This window comes from Mercurialis annua, linkage group LG5, assembly GCF_937616625.2.
Source record: "Mercurialis annua linkage group LG5, ddMerAnnu1.2, whole genome shotgun sequence".
NCBI classification, from domain to species: Eukaryota; Viridiplantae; Streptophyta; class Magnoliopsida; order Malpighiales; family Euphorbiaceae; genus Mercurialis; species Mercurialis annua.
Genome location: NC_065574.1, coordinates 54,227,050 through 54,249,857, shown reverse-complemented (window position 1 = coordinate 54,249,857; position 22,808 = coordinate 54,227,050). Strand labels below are relative to the sequence as shown.

General features: G+C 27.3%; 2 protein-coding genes across 2 annotated transcripts; both read left to right on the top strand.

Moving 5' to 3' along the window:
* The first annotated feature begins 2,769 nt into the window (after positions 1–2,769).
* LOC126682995 (subtilisin-like protease SBT5.6) lies at positions 2,770–11,489 on the top strand. The gene is made up of 10 exons (XM_050378803.2): positions 2,770–2,965; positions 3,059–3,251; positions 3,509–3,700; positions 3,939–4,050; positions 6,168–6,427; positions 7,226–7,527; positions 8,191–8,285; positions 8,637–8,994; positions 9,619–9,832; positions 10,739–11,489. The coding sequence occupies exons 1-10, from the start codon at positions 2,894–2,896 to the stop codon at positions 11,272–11,274; spliced, it is 2,334 nt and encodes a 777-aa protein (XP_050234760.1). The 5' UTR covers positions 2,770–2,893; the 3' UTR covers positions 11,275–11,489.
* A 10,112-nt stretch (positions 11,490–21,601) lies between these two features.
* Positions 21,602–22,428, top strand: LOC126682388 (protein S40-1-like). The gene has a single exon (XM_050378048.2). It carries the CDS (start codon positions 21,716–21,718, stop codon positions 22,133–22,135), a length of 420 nt encoding a protein of 139 aa, XP_050234005.1. The 5' UTR covers positions 21,602–21,715; the 3' UTR covers positions 22,136–22,428.
* Positions 22,429–22,808: the final 380 nt, after the last annotated feature.

Below are 22,808 nucleotides of genomic sequence, written 5' to 3'. Positions count from 1 at the left end.
TTTATTGGTGTAAAATGATCTCCACCTCAACAAATTACACCAATGGAGTCGTGACACTTCAGCATCGTGCATGAATTTGAAAAATAAATAGTAGCTCGTGCATGAAAATGAAAATATTTAAACTGCGTGATTAAAATAAAAAAACGTATAAAATTGGTGAATTTTTATGATATTAACCCTTATTTATTTTTTTCTTTTAAAAGTATTACTTATGATAAGTATAATAATTTTATTTAAATTATTATATATATATATATATATATATATATATATATACATTTTAGTATTTCACTCTATATTAGTGCCAACTATTAATTATATTTAAATTTAATACATAGACATATAATTGGCCAAATGCATATTTGGGTCCCTGCACTTGTCGTCTTTTCTAATTTGGGTCCCTGCACCCAAAAACATCCATAGTAAATCCCTGCACTATCAAAAATGACCATAGTAGGTCCCTCCATCTTATTCTGTTAGAGAGTGAGCCCCAAACGCTTTTCTTTGAGACTGGTGATATGTATACTATACAATTTTGCCAATTGGATCCTTACACTATAATTATTTGCTAATTGAGTCCCTACACTATAAATTTTAATTAAAAAATTTTATTATTCAAAACTTAATTAGATTATTATTTCATTAATTAAATTAAATTAAAATATAATTTTTAATATACACATTAAATAAATAAAAACATAAAAAAACACTTTTATTTTAATTAGTTAATAAATTTAAAATAATTAAGATTTTAAATTATATTTTTAAAAAAGTGTTAATAGTCGGAGACAATTTTAATATTAAAAATGCTAAATATTAAATAAAAAATTATTAATATTATTTGATGATATAAGGACCCAATTTGAATATTTTTTAGTGTAGGGACTCAATTTCCAAAACAATTATAGTGCGGGTACGCAATTTGGATATTTTTTAGTGTAGGGACTCAATTTAAAAAATAATGAATTGTATCGGTTAGTTTTTAACGTCATCTACGTTCCGTTTACTCGCTTAGCGATAGGGACTTGAAATAGATATTTTTGATAGTGCAGGGATTTACTATGGATATTTTTGAGTGCAGGGACCCAAATTAAAAAAGACGACAAGTGCAGGGATCCAAATATGCGTTTGGCCCATATAATTATACACTTAACATGTTCATATTTTATGTGTCTTGTAGTCAAAGTGTATTTTTACTTTAAAATTTGCTAGTTTAGTGTATGGATTTATTTTTTTGGCCAAATCAGTTATTAAAATTCTAAAAATTATATTAGTATGGTGCATGATTTATTTAACCTCATAAAAAATGCAATTGCACAAAACTCGAGTCCCGAATTAGCTAGTTAGATTTATTAAGCTTGCAAAATTGAGTCTATATAAATGAATTTCAGACTATAGTTTTGCAAAATTAGCATTAAGGTAACACGTATTGAAACTCAATTTTTGTACAGTAAAATCAAACAAGATATTTTAGAACTCAATTTTATATGGGCAATATTCATGTGAGGTAAATTCGAAACAACATATTGATATTTGTAAAGTTTAAAAATTGATTTAGTGATAAAAATATTCTAGACACTATATTGACAAACTTGAAAGAATTCGAGTACCATTAGTCCAATAATTACTCCATTTTCTGATGTAATTCAAGTACTATCATTTTGTCTAGGCTGAATGCATGTTTAAACCTTGAAATTTAGAAGTTTAATTGCTTACACACCTCAACTTTCATAATAATCATTTAAATTTTATTCATAAAAAATCATTTAAATTTTCATAATATTTAAATACATTTAGAGAAAGGGGCCGTTACTTATTGGATAAAAGATTACTCAACCTCCTAATTTTTTCAATAAAAAATTAAATGACTAATATTAACATCCTAATAAGGAGTAGATTCTTTTATTAATAAATGTAGTCATCAATTTCTCATCATTGAATCCGATTCTTTTATGCATAGCCAGTAAGAGAGGATATATATATTCATCACTAAATTCTCTATGCATTGTTGCTGAATTTCTATGAATAAAATATTGGCCATTATTTCTCTATCTACAAATAAAACACTTCAATTAAATTTATTTTAATTAATAATAGAAGGAAAGATTTGAAATTACACTTTCGGATTTAAAAAATACCTCGATATTACTAAAACTAGATTAAAAATTAACAAATAGAAACAAATTAATAAGTTTATAATATAGTGGTCAATGAAATTTCCTAAACAAAACAATTCTAATCACCAGAAGTCCACTCTTGTCTTTATAACTAATTTCCTTTATGTAAAGAATTTCTACCATATCCAAATTCTTCTCAAATTTAAATTAATTGTTTTAGGAACTAACCCTCTAAACTTGGATGCCTGATCTGTAATTTAAATAAACATTTTTCTAATAATAAAGAAATAAATATTCAAGTAAAAATAATTATTTTAAATTATAGAGTATATAATATGTATAGCCATTGAACAAAATACACAGAAAAATAATATTTTATTTTATACAAAATTAAAATCTACAAAATACTAAACCAAAGATTTAATATATAGGAAGTTTTGCTAGAAATAATCATTGGATGAGAGATTTGGAAGGTAGACTTTTACCCAAATAAGAATACTTTTAAAATGAACCAATCAACATTGTCTGTTAATTTTTGCGTAACTCTAATAATTTTAAATTATAAATATTGAGATTTGATTAAAAAAAAATTCATAAAAGTACAAATTAAACATATATACATTGTTATCTCCTAAAATATAGGGCCGTTTTGATTCAAAATACGACATTTCTGATTAAGACTTCATAGTAAATTAAAACTCTTATATATATAAATATTTCCATTAATAAGAAACAGTGCAAAACTCCATAAACATCTTCAAACCCAACAAAAAAAAATGAAGAAAATTTCAATTTCAATTTTCTTTCTCCTTCTCCTTCCTCTTTTAGCTTCATGCGTAGAAAAAAAGGTGCCCTAATTAATCCGTTTATTATTTTTCTTGCACTGAATTATATTAATATGTTAATTAATCTGTACGTAATTGCAATGAATAAAACTACAGGTATACATTGTTTATTTTGGAGAGCATAGCGGAGATAAAGCTTTGCATGAGATAGAAGAATCCCACGTTTCTTATTTAACGTCCGTTAAAGAAACGGCGCAAGATGCTAGAGATTCTCTTCTTTATAGCTACAAGAATAGCATCAATGGATTTGCAGCATTGTTAACTGCTGAACAAGCTGCAAAATTGTCGCGTATGAATAGTATTTTTGTTTTGTTTTTTTTCCCGCTAAACTCATCCCGAGACTCCCGTACTGCAAAAATATTTTCTTCCAGTCCCTCTATTTATCTAATTTTTCGATATTCATGCCCTTATTTGGGTAAGTAGAGGGACTGGATGAATACAATTCTGCGATAGGGGGCTTCCCGAACAAAAATAAGGGATTCGGGATGGGTTTTTGCGGGTTTTTTATATCGTGTTTAAATTGGATTTGTTTTTTGTTTTTTTTAGAATTGAATGAGGTGAAATCAATAATTGAGAGCAATCCAAGAAAATATTCAGCTCAGACGACAAGATCATGGGAGTTTGTAGGGTTAGAAGAAGGAGAAGTAATTCATAAAAACAGTCAATTTGAGTTTGAAAGAGAATTACCTCTTCGAGCTGGTTATGGAAAAAAAGTTATTGTCGGAATCTTGGATAATGGTAAATTAAATTAAAAAAAAATCTTATAATTTCATGTGATTTTTATGTCTTTATTCTTATTTTGTAGTTTAGTAACGACGATGAACGTATTACGTATGCATATTTTTATATATTTTATAGAGAAATAATTATAATTGGTTGGTTCAGAGAAATATATGATTGCATTTGCATGTGATATATATTATATGATCGATAAAATTTAAAAAAATTAAAATGTATTGTGTTTGGTGATTTGTAGGTGTGTGGCCAGAATCAGAGAGTTTTAGTGATGAAGGAATGGGACCTATTCCAAAATCATGGAGAGGAATGTGCCAATCTGGCCCTGGTTTCAACATTTCTCATTGTAACAAGTGAGTTTTTTTCCTTTTTTTTTTGAACATTTTATAGCACCGAAACGCCGTAACGAAACGCTAAAATAAAAAATATCGTAATGTTTTATATAGATTATAAATATATGATTTTGGTATATAAGAAGTATTTCTAGAAACCGAACGAAGAATGTAGACTAGAAAATTGTTCATGAATTTGTTTGCCAATTATAGGATGAATTTGTTTCTAAATATCTTATTTAGAGTTGTTGCAAACATTTGATTGGTTGGATTCATGAATAATCTACGAATTCGGTCTAGATAAAAAAAAACGGTATTTTCCTCCTTATTTTTTTTTATTTTGTTGATAAAATTTAGAATTGAGTAATTATTATATATATGGTAAAGCAAATGCTGTTCTTCAGTCCAAATCTTGTAGCCCTACTAAAGATTGAAAACTCCCTCTCTAATATGTTTTATATGCAATTTCCAGGGACTAGTCTTGTCATTGTTCCAATGATAGGGAAATTTAGTCTAAAGTTTAAAAGTAGATACTATATTATTTTTTTATAATAAGGTATCATTTTCAACAATCCTGACATTCACTCACCACTAGCACTTTAAACTATTTCCCGATTGCTACGGAATCTAATATTTTAGAACATAAATTAGGATATAGCTGATTAATTGAATCATTGATATTGGAGTTTTGTTCAGAATTACTAAATCCTTAGTTCAGGAATCATTTAATGATAATTGACCAAGAAAATTAATTGTTAAATATTTAAATCTGTAGAAATTTCCTTGAAATTCTGCTTTGCTAGTGGATTATGAAAAATAAAACACCACTTTAAAAGCAGACTATAGATTAAGCGGTTCAATCCGTTTAACGTCGATTGAACTACTTATATATATATAATTATTATTACAAATGAATAGGACTCCTTGTGAGTTAATCGAGATTCATTCGAATTTCAAAACATTCAAATCGAGATTAAGCTATTTGAGTTTAATTTCAAACCGACTTCAAACTCGTGAGACTCGTAAGTCTAAACAAGCCTACTATATTGATTATTTATACTCTTACATATCAAATTAATTGGTTGAATTTTATATTTTATAGTTATTTTTTTTTTTAACTCATTTGAGTTTGTATCTGAAAATTTCAAACTCATTCAACCTCGTATCTGAAAATTTAAACTCATTCGACCTCGTATCTGAAAAGTTAAACTCATTTGAGCTCATATTTGAAAAATCAAACTCATTTGAGCTCGTATTTGAAAATTCAAACTCATTCGAACTCGAGTTTAAATTCGAACAATAAAGTCGAGTTTAATCGAACTTGGCGTAACTCGGGCCTCCATCTACACCTCTACACTAGTTACAGGAAATAGGGAAGATACCCTATCTGTAAATTACTGTTATTGAACAGATTTGTTATGGAACTTTTCCAAAATCCAAGAAATAACTTCCCCATTGACAGCTTAAAATCTCTTGTATCGACAAGAAGTTGATCCTACCAAAATTGTCCATTTCAATCAAACCAAATATATAATTTCTGCTTTTTTTTGTCTTCATTTCATGGCCATCTTGTGAACTCTTCTTATCATTCGACCATTGCCTTGCCCCCATGCATTTTAGCCATGTCTTTTTTTTGTTGGCTTTTTACCTTGTGGCCAGTCTTTTTTTGTCTATTCTAGATTTTAAATTTTCCCCACCTTTTTAATTATAATTTTTTTTTTATTATTATTGTTTGGTTTAAGCACATCTTTCTAAATTCTAGAGCTTGTTCAAATTTAATTATGAAGATTGACAATATAATTTTGTAATTTATATAATTATTTATGCATAGAACTAGAAAAAACAAAAGAATGGCGGCCAAGAATTATTGATGGAACTTTTTTAGTTTTATTGAAAAACTAATAGTAGAAGTCCAAACTGATAATAATATAGTTATTAAATTATTAGATATCAACTAAATAGTTCTGTTTTCTACAATAATTAGATAAGTTAAAACATAAAACTATTCACTTAAAAGAGTGACACATTCAAAATAATTAACAAAAATATATTTTTATATGATTTTGCTATATACTATACACAATTTGCAGGAAAATTATTGGAAATAAATTTTTATATAATTTTGCTACATTTTGCAGGAAAATTATTGGAGCCAGATATTACATCAAGGCATTCGAACAAGACAATGGTCCACTAAACATGACAGAAGATTCCAGGTCACCACGTGACATGGACGGCCACGGAACACACACAGCCTCAACGGTAGCCGGAAACCGTGTCCCTGGCGCGGCAGCTTACGGTGGCTTTGCAAAAGGAACCGCCTCAGGTGGAGCTCCATTAGCCCATCTAGCCATATACAAGGCATGCTGGGCAATTCCCAACAAAGAAAAGGCCGACGGTAATGTTAAACAGATTATTATATTTATTATTATGTAAATGTATTATAATATTTTTTTTATGGCTTAATTTCTTAAAAAACCTCCACCTTGTATTTTATTTTCGTTTATACCCTGACCTTGTAAAAACACCATTTGTACCCAATTTTGAATTTTTATGTTTCATCTCTACCCAAAAGCATTAAATTGTACTCTTTTCATTTGAAAAAAAATTTAAAACAATCCTTCATTTTTAACTTATATACTAATTAGATATTAATGTTATTAATAGTACAAAAATACCATTTTCTTCAAAAAATTAAAAAATAATAATAATTTTTTAAAATTTTTTAAAAAAATATTTCCAATTTTTTTTAATTTTTTTAATTTTTTTTAATTCCGAAAAAAAATTAAAAATAATAATAAATTTTTTTAATTTTTTTTATTTCATAAAATTAAAAAAATTAATTATTTATTTGGATGTATTTGATTATTTTTTAAGTTCAAGAATTTATTTGTATTTTTTAAAATAGAAAAAAATATGTTTTAAATTCTTTTCCAAATGAAAATAGTACAATTTAATGCTTTTGGGTAGGGATGAAACATAAAAACCCAAAATTGGGTACAAATGGTGTTTTTACAAGATCAGGGTATAAACGATGAAAAAATGCAAGGTGGGATTTTTTTAAGGAATTAAGTCTTTTTTTTATTTAGTCTAATCTATATGGCACTTTTTAAGGTTTTTTTTTTTAATATTAGCCTCTCATCTTCTTTTTTCTCTAATCAATATTATTTGCTATTTCTCTCGTTAATGTTATTAGGTAACACGTGTTACGAGGCGGATATGCTCGCCGCCATAGACGATGCCATAGCGGACGGAGTCCACGTGTTGAGCATATCGATTGGGACTAATCAGCCGATGAGTTATGATCAAGATGGGCTTGCTATTGGTGCGTTTCATGCGGCTAAGAAAAATATTGTGGTGGCTTGTGCGGCTGGTAATTCTGGTCCTAGACCGAGTACTTTGTCGAACCCGGCTCCTTGGATTATAACCGTTGGGGCTAGTACTGTGGACCGGGCTTTTCTTGATCCTATCAAGCTTGGAAATGGCAAGACTATTATGGTAAATTTCATTTTTCTTTTTCCCTTTAATTTCCTGAAAAATGATAATAATTAAGACATTGCATTCGAGTCTAATCGAAGGACTGAGATGTGCATTTGGTCTCAAACCAAATTAAAAAAAAGCCAAATTTGATCAAACCGAATCAGTTGAGGTTTGTTAATTCGTTTGATATGAACTAAATTAAACTGAATTTAATAAATGCTGAAAACCGAATCTAACAAAAAAAATTATAATATCCAATTGAACCAAATTGAACATACCAGTTCGGTTTACAATTTAGATTGCTCTTCGATATGGTTTGGTTTTTACATCAATATTTGACAATTATGCGCATACGCATACATTAATTGTAGTTTATTTTAATTTATGTTGTATCAATTGTAGCTAAGCTTATTCAAATTTGTTGGATATATTTTGGTTGAATTATCAACAATTGAAATAAAATAATCTAAAATTATTAATTATTAATACAATTGAAAAGTAAACTTAATTATTATTAATAATATTGGAAAGTTTGGATATAATTTTTACAAAAAAATTCCACTTAACATTTTCATTATATGTTTGAATTGTTTAATTATTACTCCTCTTAAATATAATTCATCTCACAAAATTATGATATTATTGTATTTGATGCTTAATGGTTTTGTTTCTTCATTATAGGGACAAACTGTGACTCCAGATAGGCTAGACAAAATGTACCCATTAGTGTATGCAGCTGACGTGGCTGCCCCTGGTGTCGCCCAAAACGTAACCAAGTAAGTTACCGAAGCCCTAATCCCTCAAATTACTTGCTGATGTGGAAAAAAAACATAATTAAATATGAAATATATAGAGAAAATTATTTTAAAACCTGCTGCATATATTATAATTCACATTTTTTTCTCTCCTATTTAAATATTTAAATATTATAGTTTTGTATTTTTATTTTTGGTCAACAACTTAGTCTTTCTGTTTATTGACAAATAACTAAATAAAAAAAAATCAATCTATCGAGATATTATAATATTATATATCAATGCGGTCAGACTAACGTATAAATTTACAATATTAAATAATACTATTGATTATTACATTGCTATATAAAACATTCGTATATATTCATGCAGCCAATGCCTTCCGTTCTCACTGGTGCCGGAGAAAGTGAAGGGGAAGATAGTGTTTTGCATGAGAGGAGCCGGAACGAGAGTCGGAAAAGGCATGGAAGTGCAGAGAGCCGGCGGTGTTGGTTTCATCTTAGGAAATAATCCGGCCAACGGGATCGACGTTTCTTTAGATGCTCATGTTCTTCCCGGAACTGCCGTCACCTCCGATCAAGCTATTCAGATTCTTAATTACATAAAATCAACCAAAAATGCAACTGCTACACTTGGAACTGCAAACACTGTTTTGCATGTCACTCCAGCACCTTCGGTCGCAGCTTTCTCTAGTAGAGGTCCAAATGTTATTGACCCTAACATTCTCAAGGTATGCAATCTACCGAATTATAGCGTTTTTACAAATTATTTTTACATAACGGTTGTCGATTTTTAAATTATATTGATGATAAAACTTCAGTATTACCAATTATAAAGACATGTACCTAAATAATGTTGGGTGAATTTATGTTACATAAATAAACGAAGATAGGGTATTTGTAGGGTTAAATAGTTATGAAATGGAACTATAGTTTTTTATAAAAAGGTTACCATTTTAATGATGTGTACAAGGAATAGATGCAAACTATATTGAACTAAAAAAATTTTGTACAAAAATTTAATAGCTTGGTAATTGTTTTGTAACTTTTAATAATTTGATAATCATTTTATTGGAATACTATTTCGGTAACTATTTTATAATTTTTTTATAATTCGGTAATCCTTTTATAAAAAGGTTATAGCTCAGTAACTTTAAAAATACTTAACCAATATTCGTCGAATTACGATTATCAAACTATATTGAACTAAAATTTCCCTACTCCAATATAAGAATCTAAAAGGTGATAATCATTCTTATAGTTGGTAACTATAATTTTTTTACCGTAATGTACAATGTACGGAAATAAAATATTGAAATGTCATAAAATATAATTTTCAATTTTTGTTTTGGCAGCCTGATATATCAGCACCAGGTGTAAATATATTGGCAGCATGGAGTGAAGGATCATCTCCTACAAAATTATCAACTGATAAGCGAAGAGTTAAGTTTAATCTTGATTCAGGAACTTCTATGGCTTGTCCTCATGTTGCTGCTGCTGCTGCACTTCTTAAAGCCATTCATCCTACTTGGAGCGGTGCTGCCATAAGATCTGCCCTCATGACCACAGGTAACTATTCCGGTTCTCGTTTTATTTATCGACTTATTGACAAACCGTTGCTGAATGTATAAATACCGTTACTTTCGATTTATTGCAATTAAATTGAATCTGCTAAATTTATCTCCGCTGCAATCGATTTTAGCTGTTTTTTCTATTAATATATGAAAAAAGTATACACATAGTATACGAACTTTATAACTTTCTATTCAGTATCTAAATTTTTATTTTTTCAACTTTTTCAAATTGTATTAAAGGTTAGGGGTGTAAACGGGCCGAGCCGAGCCCGAGTACTGCCAAGCTCGAGCTCGAGCTCGAGTGTGTTTTACAGGCTCGAGCTCGAGCTCGAGCTCGAGTGGGCTTAAATTCTTAAGCTCGAGCTCGAGCTCGAGCAATATTCGAACTACTCGAGCTCGAGCTCGAGCTCGACTTGAATTTAATAAAATTAAAAATAATTATTAAAAAATGATCATATATGATACATTTAAATTATTTTTCACTTTATAATATACAATTTGACCTATTTATATGATACATATTTAAATTTAAAGCTAAAAAATATAATACAATTATAATAAAAATTATTATTATTTTTTAATATCAAGCTCGTTTAGGCCCGTTTAGGCTCGCGAGCCTCATGAGCCTCAACAATTGATACTCGAGCTCGGCTCGAGATGAAGCTCAAGTAGCTCGAGCTCGAGCTCGGCTCGAATTTTTCGAGCCGATCTCGAGTTTTTTTCGAGTCGATCTCGAGTAACTCACGAGTAGCCCAACTCGTTTACACCCCTATTAAAGGTATACATTTTGTCATTCTATACAATTACAACTCTCTCGTAGTGTAATTATAATTTTGTTAGTTATTTGATAAAACATGTATGTCAAATCTTGAACACAAATTTTTATATTTTGTATTTGCAGCTTGGATGAAAAATAACAAAGGCGAACCGATAAGCGATCCATTAGGCGTACCTTCAACTCCGTTCCAGTTCGGATCCGGTCAATTCCGGCCAGCAAAGGCAGCAGACCCCGGTCTAGTATACGATGCATCATACGTGGACTATGTTCACTACCTTTGCAACTTTGGATTAAAAGATTCCGACCCAAAATACAAATGTCCAAACAAAACATCTCCAACATACAATCTCAATTACCCATCAATTTCAGTTTCTAAGCTCAATGGTACCGTGACCATCAAGCGAAGTGTGACCAATGTCGGTCCTAAAAAGAGCGTATACTTCTTCACGGCCAAACCACCGATGGGATTTTCCGTCAAAGCTCGACCGAGCGTCTTAAACTTCGATCGTGTTTATCAGAAAAAGAGCTTTACGATAACGATTAGTTTAAATCCCGATATGGCAAATAAGTATCAAAAAGATGAGTATGTGTTTGGTTGGTATACATGGACCGACAGCTCCCATTATGTAAGAAGCCCTATTGCAGTGTCTTTAGCTTAGGAACATATTTATAGGAAATTTGATTGATAGTCAAATGATCTTTAGATTTGATCATTAATATTTGAAGAATTATATGGTGAATAATTCTACTTTTTTATTTTTAGTTGTATAAAATAAAGCACAATTTGGTCTTTTGTTTACAATTTAGCATCTATCTATATGTATACATTTTGCAATAATTTTAAATAAACAATAGCAATGCCTTTTTTTTATTTTTTATTTTGTTAAATAGCAATGCCTATCTTACAGCGTCAAAAATTGTTACGTTCTAATTAATATCGTTCACATAAGAAAAAATATATCATAAATTTAATGCGTTTTGAATTGTTAAAATTTAAAAGTTTGAAATTGCTAAAATAAAAAAATTAGTGTTTTGATTGTAAAATACTCTTTAATTCGTAATTATTTGTAATTAATCTTTATAAAAACATTGTCACGGAGTGTTTTTATTAATTTTTCTTCTTCTAGTATTGCATAAGAAATAAAAGGCTTACAAAGAAAAGGACAAATTTCTTTAGAAGAAATTATATTTTTGCTTGTTTTTGCAGTTAACTACTTATTTAGTTTTTCTTTAAATATAAACAAATGTATCATGAAAATAATTTAAGATGTCAAATACATTTTGTCCTTTTTTTTATTTATTTAATTCTTATATAATTTACCAAACGTGAAATTTTGTATTAACTTGTCATTTATTTATTAATTATCCAAAAACTATCCACCTTTAAACTTTTTCTCAATTGCACCCTGACATAGAAAAAATGTCAATTGTACCCTATTTTGGTTTTTTGTGTTTCAATTGTATCCCAAATTAAAAAAAATTGACGATTTAATTACTTTAAAAATAAGGTCAAATGTCGTAAAAAAGCCAAACCTTTCATAAAAGTTTCACAAAAGTCCTGAATTTTCAATTTTGTCAATTTTGGCCAAAAACAAATTATTTGGTTTCAGTTGTGGCCAACTCTCAACTTGATTTCAATTTGCCTATGTGGCGCCTATGTGGCATGCCAAATATTGAAAGTTCAGGACTTTTGTGAAATCAAATAATCCATTTTTGGCCAAAATTGACAAAATTGAAAGGTCAGGACTTTGGTGAAACCAAATAATCAGTTTTTGGCCAAAATCGATAAAATTGAAAGGTCAGGACTTTTGTGAAACTTTTGTAAAAGGTTTGGCCTTTTTATAACATTTGGCCTAAAAATAAAAGCATTCAACACAACTAAATAGAAGTATGATATATATCTTTTTTTTATTTGAAAAATACTAACAAGTCCTTCATCTTTAAGCCTTTATTTAGTTATGATATGCTTGTCAATTTCATCCATTTGACTATTGAAGATGATTTTATTATAGATCCTAATTCGATAGCTTTTGCTTGAACAAGGTCCATTGCCTATAGGGCTTTCAGGGCTAGAACAACTATTCAAACCTAACCCAATAATCTATTTCATGTACCCACTTCATTAATACCCTCAATTGGGGTATTTAATGTTTAAATCTCAAACTGTCTAAATTACTCATTGAAATGTGGCTCTTTGCCTCACCATCGCAAATGTGTCATCGGCAAGCATACAACAAAACATCATAAGTTATACATTTACCAAAATTTATTTCGGCAATACCCGCCTAAATTTTCGTCAAAAATTCACCAACAGCCTACCCCACCGAATTCGAACTTCTTTTACCAACACCGGAACAGGTTGACGAGTTTTTTTTCCTTCCCTTATCAATTCTATATATGCGCCAAAAGTCGCGCGCCAAAAGCTTTTGGCAGTTGGTGCAGGGAGGTGAGGATCGACATTTGTAGCCCTGTATGCATACATTGTTAATCCACAAAGTTTATCAATATTATCTTAATTGATAATTTATCAATATTATCTTAATTGATAATTGAACAAAAAATGGGTGACATTATTGGCACTTCATTTTACTAATTGGACAATTTAGTGAAAAATTTAATTAATTACTATGATTTATAGTTATAAAGGAATACTTCATTTAAGTCTCTTTATTTTTTTTTTGTAAGCCCATCCGATTTCCAAGGCTTCGCCCTGACTAATCCGGATCCGACCCGCGTCGCGCACCTGGCATGGTGGGTGAGTCTATCAGTGGGAATTTTCTGCATTCACAAGGACTCGAACCCGAGACCTTGCTTAAGCGATATCAAGCCGCTTACCACTTGAACCAACCTTCATTGGTTAAGTCTCTTTATTTTGTTTATAAAGAAAGTGCAAGTAAAAAGGTAAGCAGTAGTATATATGATATGATAGTCTATGATATAAGGATATAGATAGTTTTATATCTAAACAAATAAAATACTGAATATAATAATAATTATTATTACTATATTATCTCAATATCGTTAAAATAGAACAATGGTATAGTATAAAAATTATAATAATTCACTATTAAGATCGTCAATTAGAACTATAGGTATCATCTTTACCTCATTAAAAAATATAAGGTTATTTTAAATTTCAGCATTTTACGTTTGTAGATTTTATCTCATTTTTTATACATTACAATTTTTCAATTATTGGCATAGTGCAGTATAATTCGGTTTTATGACGTCATTTTATACTCTTTTTTGTATATATTTTTTAGTTTTATTTTTGGTGAAAAAACGACTATAAGCTACATAATATAAAAGCGCAAAAAATTGAAATATGTGATGTCACATTTTAAAAAAAATAAAATTACATCCCTACAAACATAAAATATTAAAATTTAATATGCAAATAACTCAAAAATATACGTGTTGGTGATATAATTTCAAGTGTTACATTATTTTCTACAAAGCTAGTAATGTTCTGCATTTTAGTTTGTTTAACGTAGTATTATAGACTTCTTCTGTTTAGATTATTATCAATAAAATTAGGTCTTTTAGCATTCTTAGGAATAATTTTTATAAAATTAATGAAGAAATCTAAACTCTAATTTTTGTACCATACGAGGAAAATTATGATAGTTCAAATAATTTGAAAGAGTCTTTAGAATTTTTTTTTTTTTTGAAAGGTGCTAAATTCATCATAAAATTTGTTTCATGTGAGCTTTTATTTTACTTTATCCCCAATAAAAAATTGTATTTAAATACTTTTTTAACTATTTCTTTTATATTCATGTGATCTTTATATGGACGGTATTATAAAAAAAACGCCGTCATTTTGATTGACATATAATTAATGATGGGTTTTCATGTCAAAAAGGACTACTATTATATAAAATAAATAATTAAGCGACTAATTAAATACATAATATACTTGTTAAGGACTATTTAAACTAAAAGCTAGTCATAAATAAATTTTAAAATGTGTTTAACCTAAAAAAATGTCTTAAAGTTTTTGTTATAAGTTTCCAATCCTATATATTAAAAAGTACAAAATAAATTAAAATTTTAGAAACATATTGTATAATTTCCGAATAATTTTGATTAATAATAATATAATGGTAACACAAACAAATTTTTTCTCTTTTTTTTACAGAGTCTATAAGGTTTTTTTTCGAACGGATTCCAACTATAAAACATCACCTTTAAACTAAATACATTCAAATTAATTTTCATTCGAGTCATGTAGGTCCCTTACAGGAGGTAAACTCTAACTCTAAATTTTAAACGGTTGCATACATGAGTATGGTTCTAGCCCGCGACCTCATTTAAGTCAAGAAAGCGCATTACCAATTAACTCGTTCCTGAGACTAATCTTTTCTCTTCTTGTTTAAATTCATTCAAGTTTAAAATTCATAAATTTATTCTAATTTGATAATTTCATTGAAAAATTATCCAATTTTTTTCAATTAATTTAATTGTGCTAAATTTTCACCTTAGTACAATACTCATTTGTTTTTTTATATTTATGTAAGCTTTAAACTTGCTTTTTTTCTTCAAAGCACTGAATGGTAGATAATTCTGAATTTAATTTTTCTATTTTTTATATTAAATGAAATTTTACAATCTGAGAAATAAATTTTGCTAAACTAAAGTGAAAAATCAACTGAATAATTTAAATAATATAATTAACTTAAAAAATTAAATAAAATTATCAGATTTGACTATATTTATAAATTTTAATATTTTTGGATAAATAGAATTAGACAAAATTTAATTTTACCTATATACTAAACTAGATGACAAACGGTCGATATAATAATCGAGGTAAACCTCATTTTAAGAACACTACAACTTTCAAGATCAAGAGAGAATTTAAGAAAATCATGGTAACCTAACTTACGAATAGAGACAAACCATTTTCAAGATTAACCAAAGAATTAGAAAACATAAAATAAAATAATTTTTCTCATGTGAATTGTACCATTAAAATACTATCAAGAAACTTGATTAAATATCACACGACTGTTCATTCAACAATTTAGATGAGATTGTTTAAAATCATTATCCAATTCTTTATGATTAATAAGAAGGCAAAATGTATATTTAGATTTTTATACTATTGTTCTTTTAAAATTAAGCCCTTTCACTATAATTTTTTATATATTGAACTCTTAATTTATAAACACTGCAATCTTCCATTATAAAATTATTAACAGTGTCAAGTCAGACCGATTAAATAATTTATTTTAATAAAAATAAAACTATAGGGCTCCATTTTAAAAAAAAATTATAATTAAAAAGGAAGAGTGCTTTCTGAGAAATTGAACTCACAACATAGCAGAATCTACCTAGCGTTTATAACATTTAAGTTATAGTTTATTGGTAAATAAAAATAATAATTTAAAAAATAACTAAAAAGTGTATCCAACCGCACTAACTGCGCATAGAGTATAGTATACGCACTTCGCTTTAGTGACTATCTCTAAAATTATACATGACTCAATTTTGACAATAAATGGAGTGATTCCAATTTAAAAATATGTGATAATATAGGGACCTAAATATACATTTTGTTTAAAAGATTATATGATTAGCTAAGCATGTAAAAATGTCAAGTCATTATCTTGAAAAGGAGAACATGTACGTTAAGTACCCTAATTAAAGTAAATTTTTTCTAAAAATTACACATTTTCAGTTGGACCATCCCATTTTTATTGTTTTCTCTATTTCGTAAAGCTTTGATAGGCTCACTTCTTGTAGAAATTAAATGCATTACCTTTCTAATCTTACGTCTAATTTTAACTAAAATCCAATCCACATCAATTATTTTATTTTTGAACAGACAATTTTGACAATTGAAAATCATACTTGCCTGAATGATATATAGCCAAAGAAAATATGTGATCCACAATTAACAATGAAAAAAATCATTCAATTTACTTTGTAAAATTGGGATATAAAATCTAGCAATAAATTAATTAAACTCCTTCATGCTCCCAAATTCCTCATTTAAATCCTCATCGAAAATTAAAATCCATCATTATTCATGAATGATGGATTGTACTAATATTTAATTATTACAAACATATCTCTATAAATTCATAAATTTTATATACATTCCAAACGTTAAAATTTACCGAATCCATCACATTCCTTTGATTTTAATCTATAAATTTAATAAAATCTATTGATTTTAAATGTCCTCAATTCAATTCAAATGGTGCTGTAGTGTTTTGCTGCCTACATAAATGATAATCCATCCACATTCACAGATAATAATGGTAGCTAAAATATAAAAAGCATATAGTTAAATAACTGTAAAAAAACACCATTTTAAAATATGCTTAACCATTAAAAAAATTCTCACTTTTTTTATATTTTTGTTTATATCTCTTTTTTAAAAAAAAAATTGAGTCTATTTTTCAATTTTTAATTTTAATTGTTCCATTTGCTTAAATTGAAATAAAAATATGTTCAAATCTTCCCTTCATATTACTTCATGTTTGAGAATTTTTATGATAAAAGTACAAAACGGAACAATATGAAACAAGACGTATTTAAATATATTTTTTCCATTTCAATTTGAATAAATTGCTACTATTGAAATTAAAAATTAAAAAATTAGCTGAAATTAAAAATTTTAAAAGGAAGAACTATGAACAAAAAAGTTCGAAAATGTAAGATATTTTTAGATGATTCCTTTTAAAATATTATAGAAACCCCTTTCTTAATCCCTGTATTTTTCTATATGGGCTATCTGCCAATTTTGTTTGCATCCAAAACAATAACATTATCATTTTAGCAAAGAGACACCTATAACTTTAGCATTTCCCTGAAATCTGCATCCATATTCACCAAATAATTATCAAACTATTGAATTATGTTACTGTTATTGTTTTGGATGCAAACAAAATATTGTTATTTTCAAAATGCCAATTCTGAAGTGGCGCTATTGAATTATCTATGAGGATTAAAAAGATCTTGGACTATATGACAAATTGAGGTGTTATATTTTATTTTTTCAAATTTTATTATTTATATTTGATGTTTAAAAAATTTAATATTAATTGAATTTTTTTTGTACATCTAAAAGGATTACAAACTTTTTTAAATTTTTAACTCGGACTAAAAAAATTGTCTATTTATTTTAAATAAAGTATTTTTATCACTTAAAACCAATTAGTTTCGCCTTAAATGTGCCATGTACAATTCGAATAGAAGACATACTTTACACCAAAATAAACGAGATAAATAAACAATGAAAAACCATAAAAACATTCAAAAAATCTTTTACTTTTCAATTTATATTTTAAACCTAAAAGTTCCATATATATCTTAAAAGGAAACATTTTTAATTTTTTAACTTTTATCTTTTATCTATAAAAGATATATCACTCATACATCAAATATTTAAAGAATATACTATTAATATTTTTATATAAAAAGTATATATCTGAAGTACATTTCAAAGACAGAGTGTAAACTAAATAAAAAACGTGTAAAATTAAAAAAAATGTTAAATATTTTCACTGATTTTAACTAATTTTATAACATTTTCTAAAAAAATAAAAAAAATTACATTTTTGGAATGAACTAGACAAAAACCAAACATGACTACAGTGACTTGCACGAAAAAGGCCCTTTTTATGCCAACGTGGCCCCATAGTGCCGGATAATAATTGCCACTTGTATGGAGTTTACTGACGTCATAAAGACACGTGTCCAGTTCAAGTTTGTTTGTCGTCATTGTAAATCATTGTCTCTTGGATTAGATAACAGGTGGAACCCACCTAATGACGGTATGAAGGCGGAGCATGCGCCGCCGCAGGGGGCGATGTTTTTATGAGGCTTTGCACCTACGCAATTTTAACCTTCAATCAATCATTAGCGAATATTACAGCTTTCAATGGCTTCCTTATTACTGCAAGCAATTTAGGGTTTGTTTTTCATTTCTACTTTGCTTATTGTAATTTATTATGTGGATGGAAAATTCTTTCTAGAATAAGGTTTTATTTTATTTAGATTTAATGAATAAAAAAATTCAAAAATTTTGATTTCGTTTACACATTTTTTTTGAAATTACTTATATATATAATTAGAAAATCTCATTTTAATTGCAAGGCGTTTGTGAATTGGTAAGGAGTTCTCTTAATATATGTGAGGTCGCAGATTCAAACTATACTCATATATGCTACCGTTTAGGACTTGTGGTTAGAATCTGTCTCCCGTAAAAAATCTACACTATTTAAATGAAGATTAATCTAAATGTGTAGAAAACATAAAGAAGTCATCTCATAGTTGAAACTCGTTCAGAAAATTCCATAGATTTCGTATCAAAAAAACCCCATTTTCATAACTTTAGTCTAATTTTAAAAGTTGATGATGGTTTTAATCTATATCTAAAAACTACTTAATTAGCATGTGATATGCATTCAAAAACCAACTATTAGAAGTTAAATGTGTAAAAGTTTAAAAATAAAATGGAATTTTAAAAATACATATATTTTTTCTTAAATCATTAAAAAGATTAATTAAAATAGTTTTTGTTTAATTTAAAAAAATTATAGTGATTCTAATATATTTTTAAAAGGTTACCAAATTGACATGTGATATTATATATTAAAAAATAATTTTTAGAAGTTATATGCATAAAAATTCAAAAATAAATTGAAATTTTAAAATATTTATGTGTAAATTTTCTTAATTAATTATTTAAAGGGTTAATCATAAAAAAATCAGAAATTTTTAACATGCTTTTAAATTACAATTACATAGTAAACTTTTAAATTTGAGAAAAGCATTGATCAATTTTTAGAGTTTGATAAATCGGAATCCAATTTGTTTTTTATTTAAAAACAATGATGTGCATGCCAGGACAATACATATTCTGGTATGATAATTTATATATAAAAAAAAATTCAAAATGTATTTGTCAAAGTATGAAAATTAATAACTGATTTTTTCAAATTTAAAATGTATGTCTTATTTACAAATCATTGTAAAACTCGTAATTTTTATTTACATTTAACTCGTATTTAAATATTAAAAATACATGTTAAATTGAGTAGTTAGCAAAATTGATTAGAATTATTGTCAATTTTTAAATTGAACTAAATGATTAATATGAAAAAAGTTAATTAAATTTATCGAAAGCAAAACTTTTGAAATCATTAGGTCTTTATTATACACCAATCAATCAATCAAATGTTAGTAAATGTAAAGTTAGAAAAAACAATGTGTACAATTTCTAACATTCGATTGATTATTAGGTCCATGAATAAAGTTTTGAACTCTGTCTAGACAAAAATAATAATCTCATCGTGTGCTTCTATTTTCTAACTTGAGAATTGGAAAAAAAATCATTCAATTATTTTCATATAAAATTAAATTATTTTAATATTTTAAAAAATAAAATAATATTAATTCATCAAATTGTTAATTTTACAACATTAATTATTAATACACTATTAACTCCAAACACCAAACGGAAATGTATTTAGATAATTAGATTACACGAATTCATTTATGTGCTCCAAATACATTTTGTGCATGTAATGTACATACATAGAACTTAAATTGAGATAAATAAATATGTTTATAAACAAGAAACCCAAATCATCAATGATCATAAAGAATATATATATTTATAGGAATTAAACAAGGAAACAATGTATGGAATAAACAGCAATTAAATTTGACAGCTTGTAAATTGTAAATTACTAATAAGATCCAAATAAAGTCTAAACTCTAAAGTTAATTTAATAACATTATTAGAGCTAAGTAATTAAGCTATAGAAATCCTTGAGGCTCAAGCAAAAGAAAAACTCGGTTTCTAGGCAAAGCAGCAACAGCCGACCCATTTCTTATTACTTAATTAAACTAACGCAAAAGTCTAAATATAAGAGTATTTGTCTATATTTAATTATAGAATGCAACTTATTACATGGCAAAGAAATTGTGAATAATAAAATATAGAATAATTTCTTATTCTTTTGACAAAGTCACTCTTATTAGCCAAATATAAAATATGTAGTCTTATATACTCGTATGATAAATTGATAATATAAGTCTAATATAAACAAAAAAATTATAAGATATTAAAATTTAATAATTAAAGTAAAATTGAATTTGAACAAATAAAAAAGTGAAATTGTATGCAATTTTTATATTAAAGCATTCGACTCGAGAAATAAAAAACTTTCTTCTTTATGCTCTAAAAGAACTTGAATTTGATCGAAAGCAGTCAACTGAAAAATTGAATACATCTCGACCCCTTTTTTACCGGTTAATATTTGTGATGCTACCATCATTTCTTAATTTACAATTAGATCCTCCGGAGAAGGACAATTAATTTGTATAATGTTTTAAATTTTTTGCTATTGAATTACACCGGTCTTTATCAAATGCAACATTTTTATTTCAAATTATGAGTATGAAACTATGAATTAACATTAAAATTTTATATAAAAAAAACTTACAATTCAAATAATTTGATTTTATTCAAATACAAATTATTAATCAACACCAATAAAATAATTTATACCAAACGCTTAAATCCCCCAAAAGAAACTCGTATTCAACGTGGAGCTAAAAGAACAAGACAAATATTTTGGTAAAACCGACATTTAATCGACTTTTGTGAAGCGATAAAATTACTGATTTTTTTTCTTTCGATTGTCTCTCTATCTCTTGTATTATAATTATTATTTTCAATTATCTCATTTCACTTCTTCTTTTTCAGTCACTATCGTTTTATTACTCCATTATTGTCATATTTATTCTTTAATATTATCACTTACATATATTATCAATTTTAAACTAATTGAAATTTATACTTAGTATTTAAAACAATAAAAAAAAAACTAAGACAAATAATTTGGAACACCTGTAGAGAGAGAAAGCTGGGACCGCACTCAACTCATCTACAGTGACGCCATCTATGAATACAAAATAATGAAAAAGTGTCCTCATTACGCTTTAGATTCTCCATTTCTTTCTCTCTCTTCGTCCTCTATAAATTCATTTCACTCCAATCTATTTTCCCATTACTCATTACTCTTTAATTTTTATTTCAACTATTTTTTTTATCAATTCGTCGCTAAAAATATATATATGGCAGAAGAATTTCAAGAATCGGAGGTTATTTTCTCCGACTACCACAACGACGACAAAAGAATCTTATTTTGGAATGAAGAATTAGCAACGGATCTTGAAAACTCTTCTAGGAGAGGAAAGAAAAAGAAGCAAAAGAAATCTAATTTTTCGTCTTCGTCTTCATCTTCGTCGTCTATTCCGGTTAATATTCCGAGCAATGTGTTCCGATTTTCCAACGGCGACGAGCTTTTATTCGACGACGAGGATTTTGACGACGAAGATGAAGAATTGGTGCCGCCACATGTTATTATTGGAAGGAGAATTCAAGGGAAAATGGCGTTTTCTGTGTGTACTGGAAATGGGAGAACATTAAAAGGAAGGGATTTGAGTGAGGTTAGAAATTCAATTCTTAAGTTGACTGGATTTTTAGAAGCTTGATTATGATTATCAAAAGTTTAGGAGTTTTTTAGAATTTTAGTAAAAATTTGGGGGCACATTCTAATTATTTAAGAAAAGAGTTGAGGGGCATAAAAATGGAAATAATTTCAGTTCTTTTGCTCTTTTTATTTCATTTATTTGTATTTTCAGATATTATTCATTAATGTAATTGAAAGCAAAAAAGAATTTTAAGTAGGAAGAGGAATTGTTCATGTGGGTTTTAATTGATTGTACAATTCTTGTTTTTATTTGCATACTGTTTTATGTATGAATTAGCTATATTTATGATGATATAGCATTAAAGAGTTTATCTGCAAATTTGCTGGTATTTTTTTCTTCTTGTTTGGTTCATTTTAAAATAGTTTAATGTACTTCTAGAAAAGTATATTAACTTTTCAGAAAGTCTTTTATGTATTTGTTTTTTTTTAAGTGTAAAATTAATTGTAATTTAATCTTTTATATTATATGTTTTTTATTGTTAAAAATTGAATATTATCTTTTTTATATTATAGATAATTGGATTATTGTTTATCGATCGATTGCTTATTACATTAAAGTTCATAGATAAAATAAAAGTAATTTTATAAAAAAATTAGAGATATTTTAAGAAATTGGATAAGATTAAATTAAAAAAATATTTATGATATTTAATTTATTTATATTTCCTAGAAAT

Excerpts from the sequence above, each read along its gene's own strand:
- LOC126682995 (XM_050378803.2), top strand. The coding sequence starts at position 2,894 with ATGAAGAAAATTTCAATTTCAATTTTCTTTCTCCTTCTCCTTCCTCTT. Across the intron at positions 8,995-9,618 it reads TTGACCCTAACATTCTCAAG|CCTGATATATCAGCACCAGG; the intron begins GTATGCAATCTA and ends TTGTTTTGGCAG. Across the intron at positions 9,833-10,738 it reads ATCTGCCCTCATGACCACAG|CTTGGATGAAAAATAACAAA; the intron begins GTAACTATTCCG and ends TTGTATTTGCAG.
- LOC126682388 (XM_050378048.2), top strand. The coding sequence starts at position 21,716 with ATGGCAGAAGAATTTCAAGAATCGGAGGTTATTTTCTCCGACTACCAC.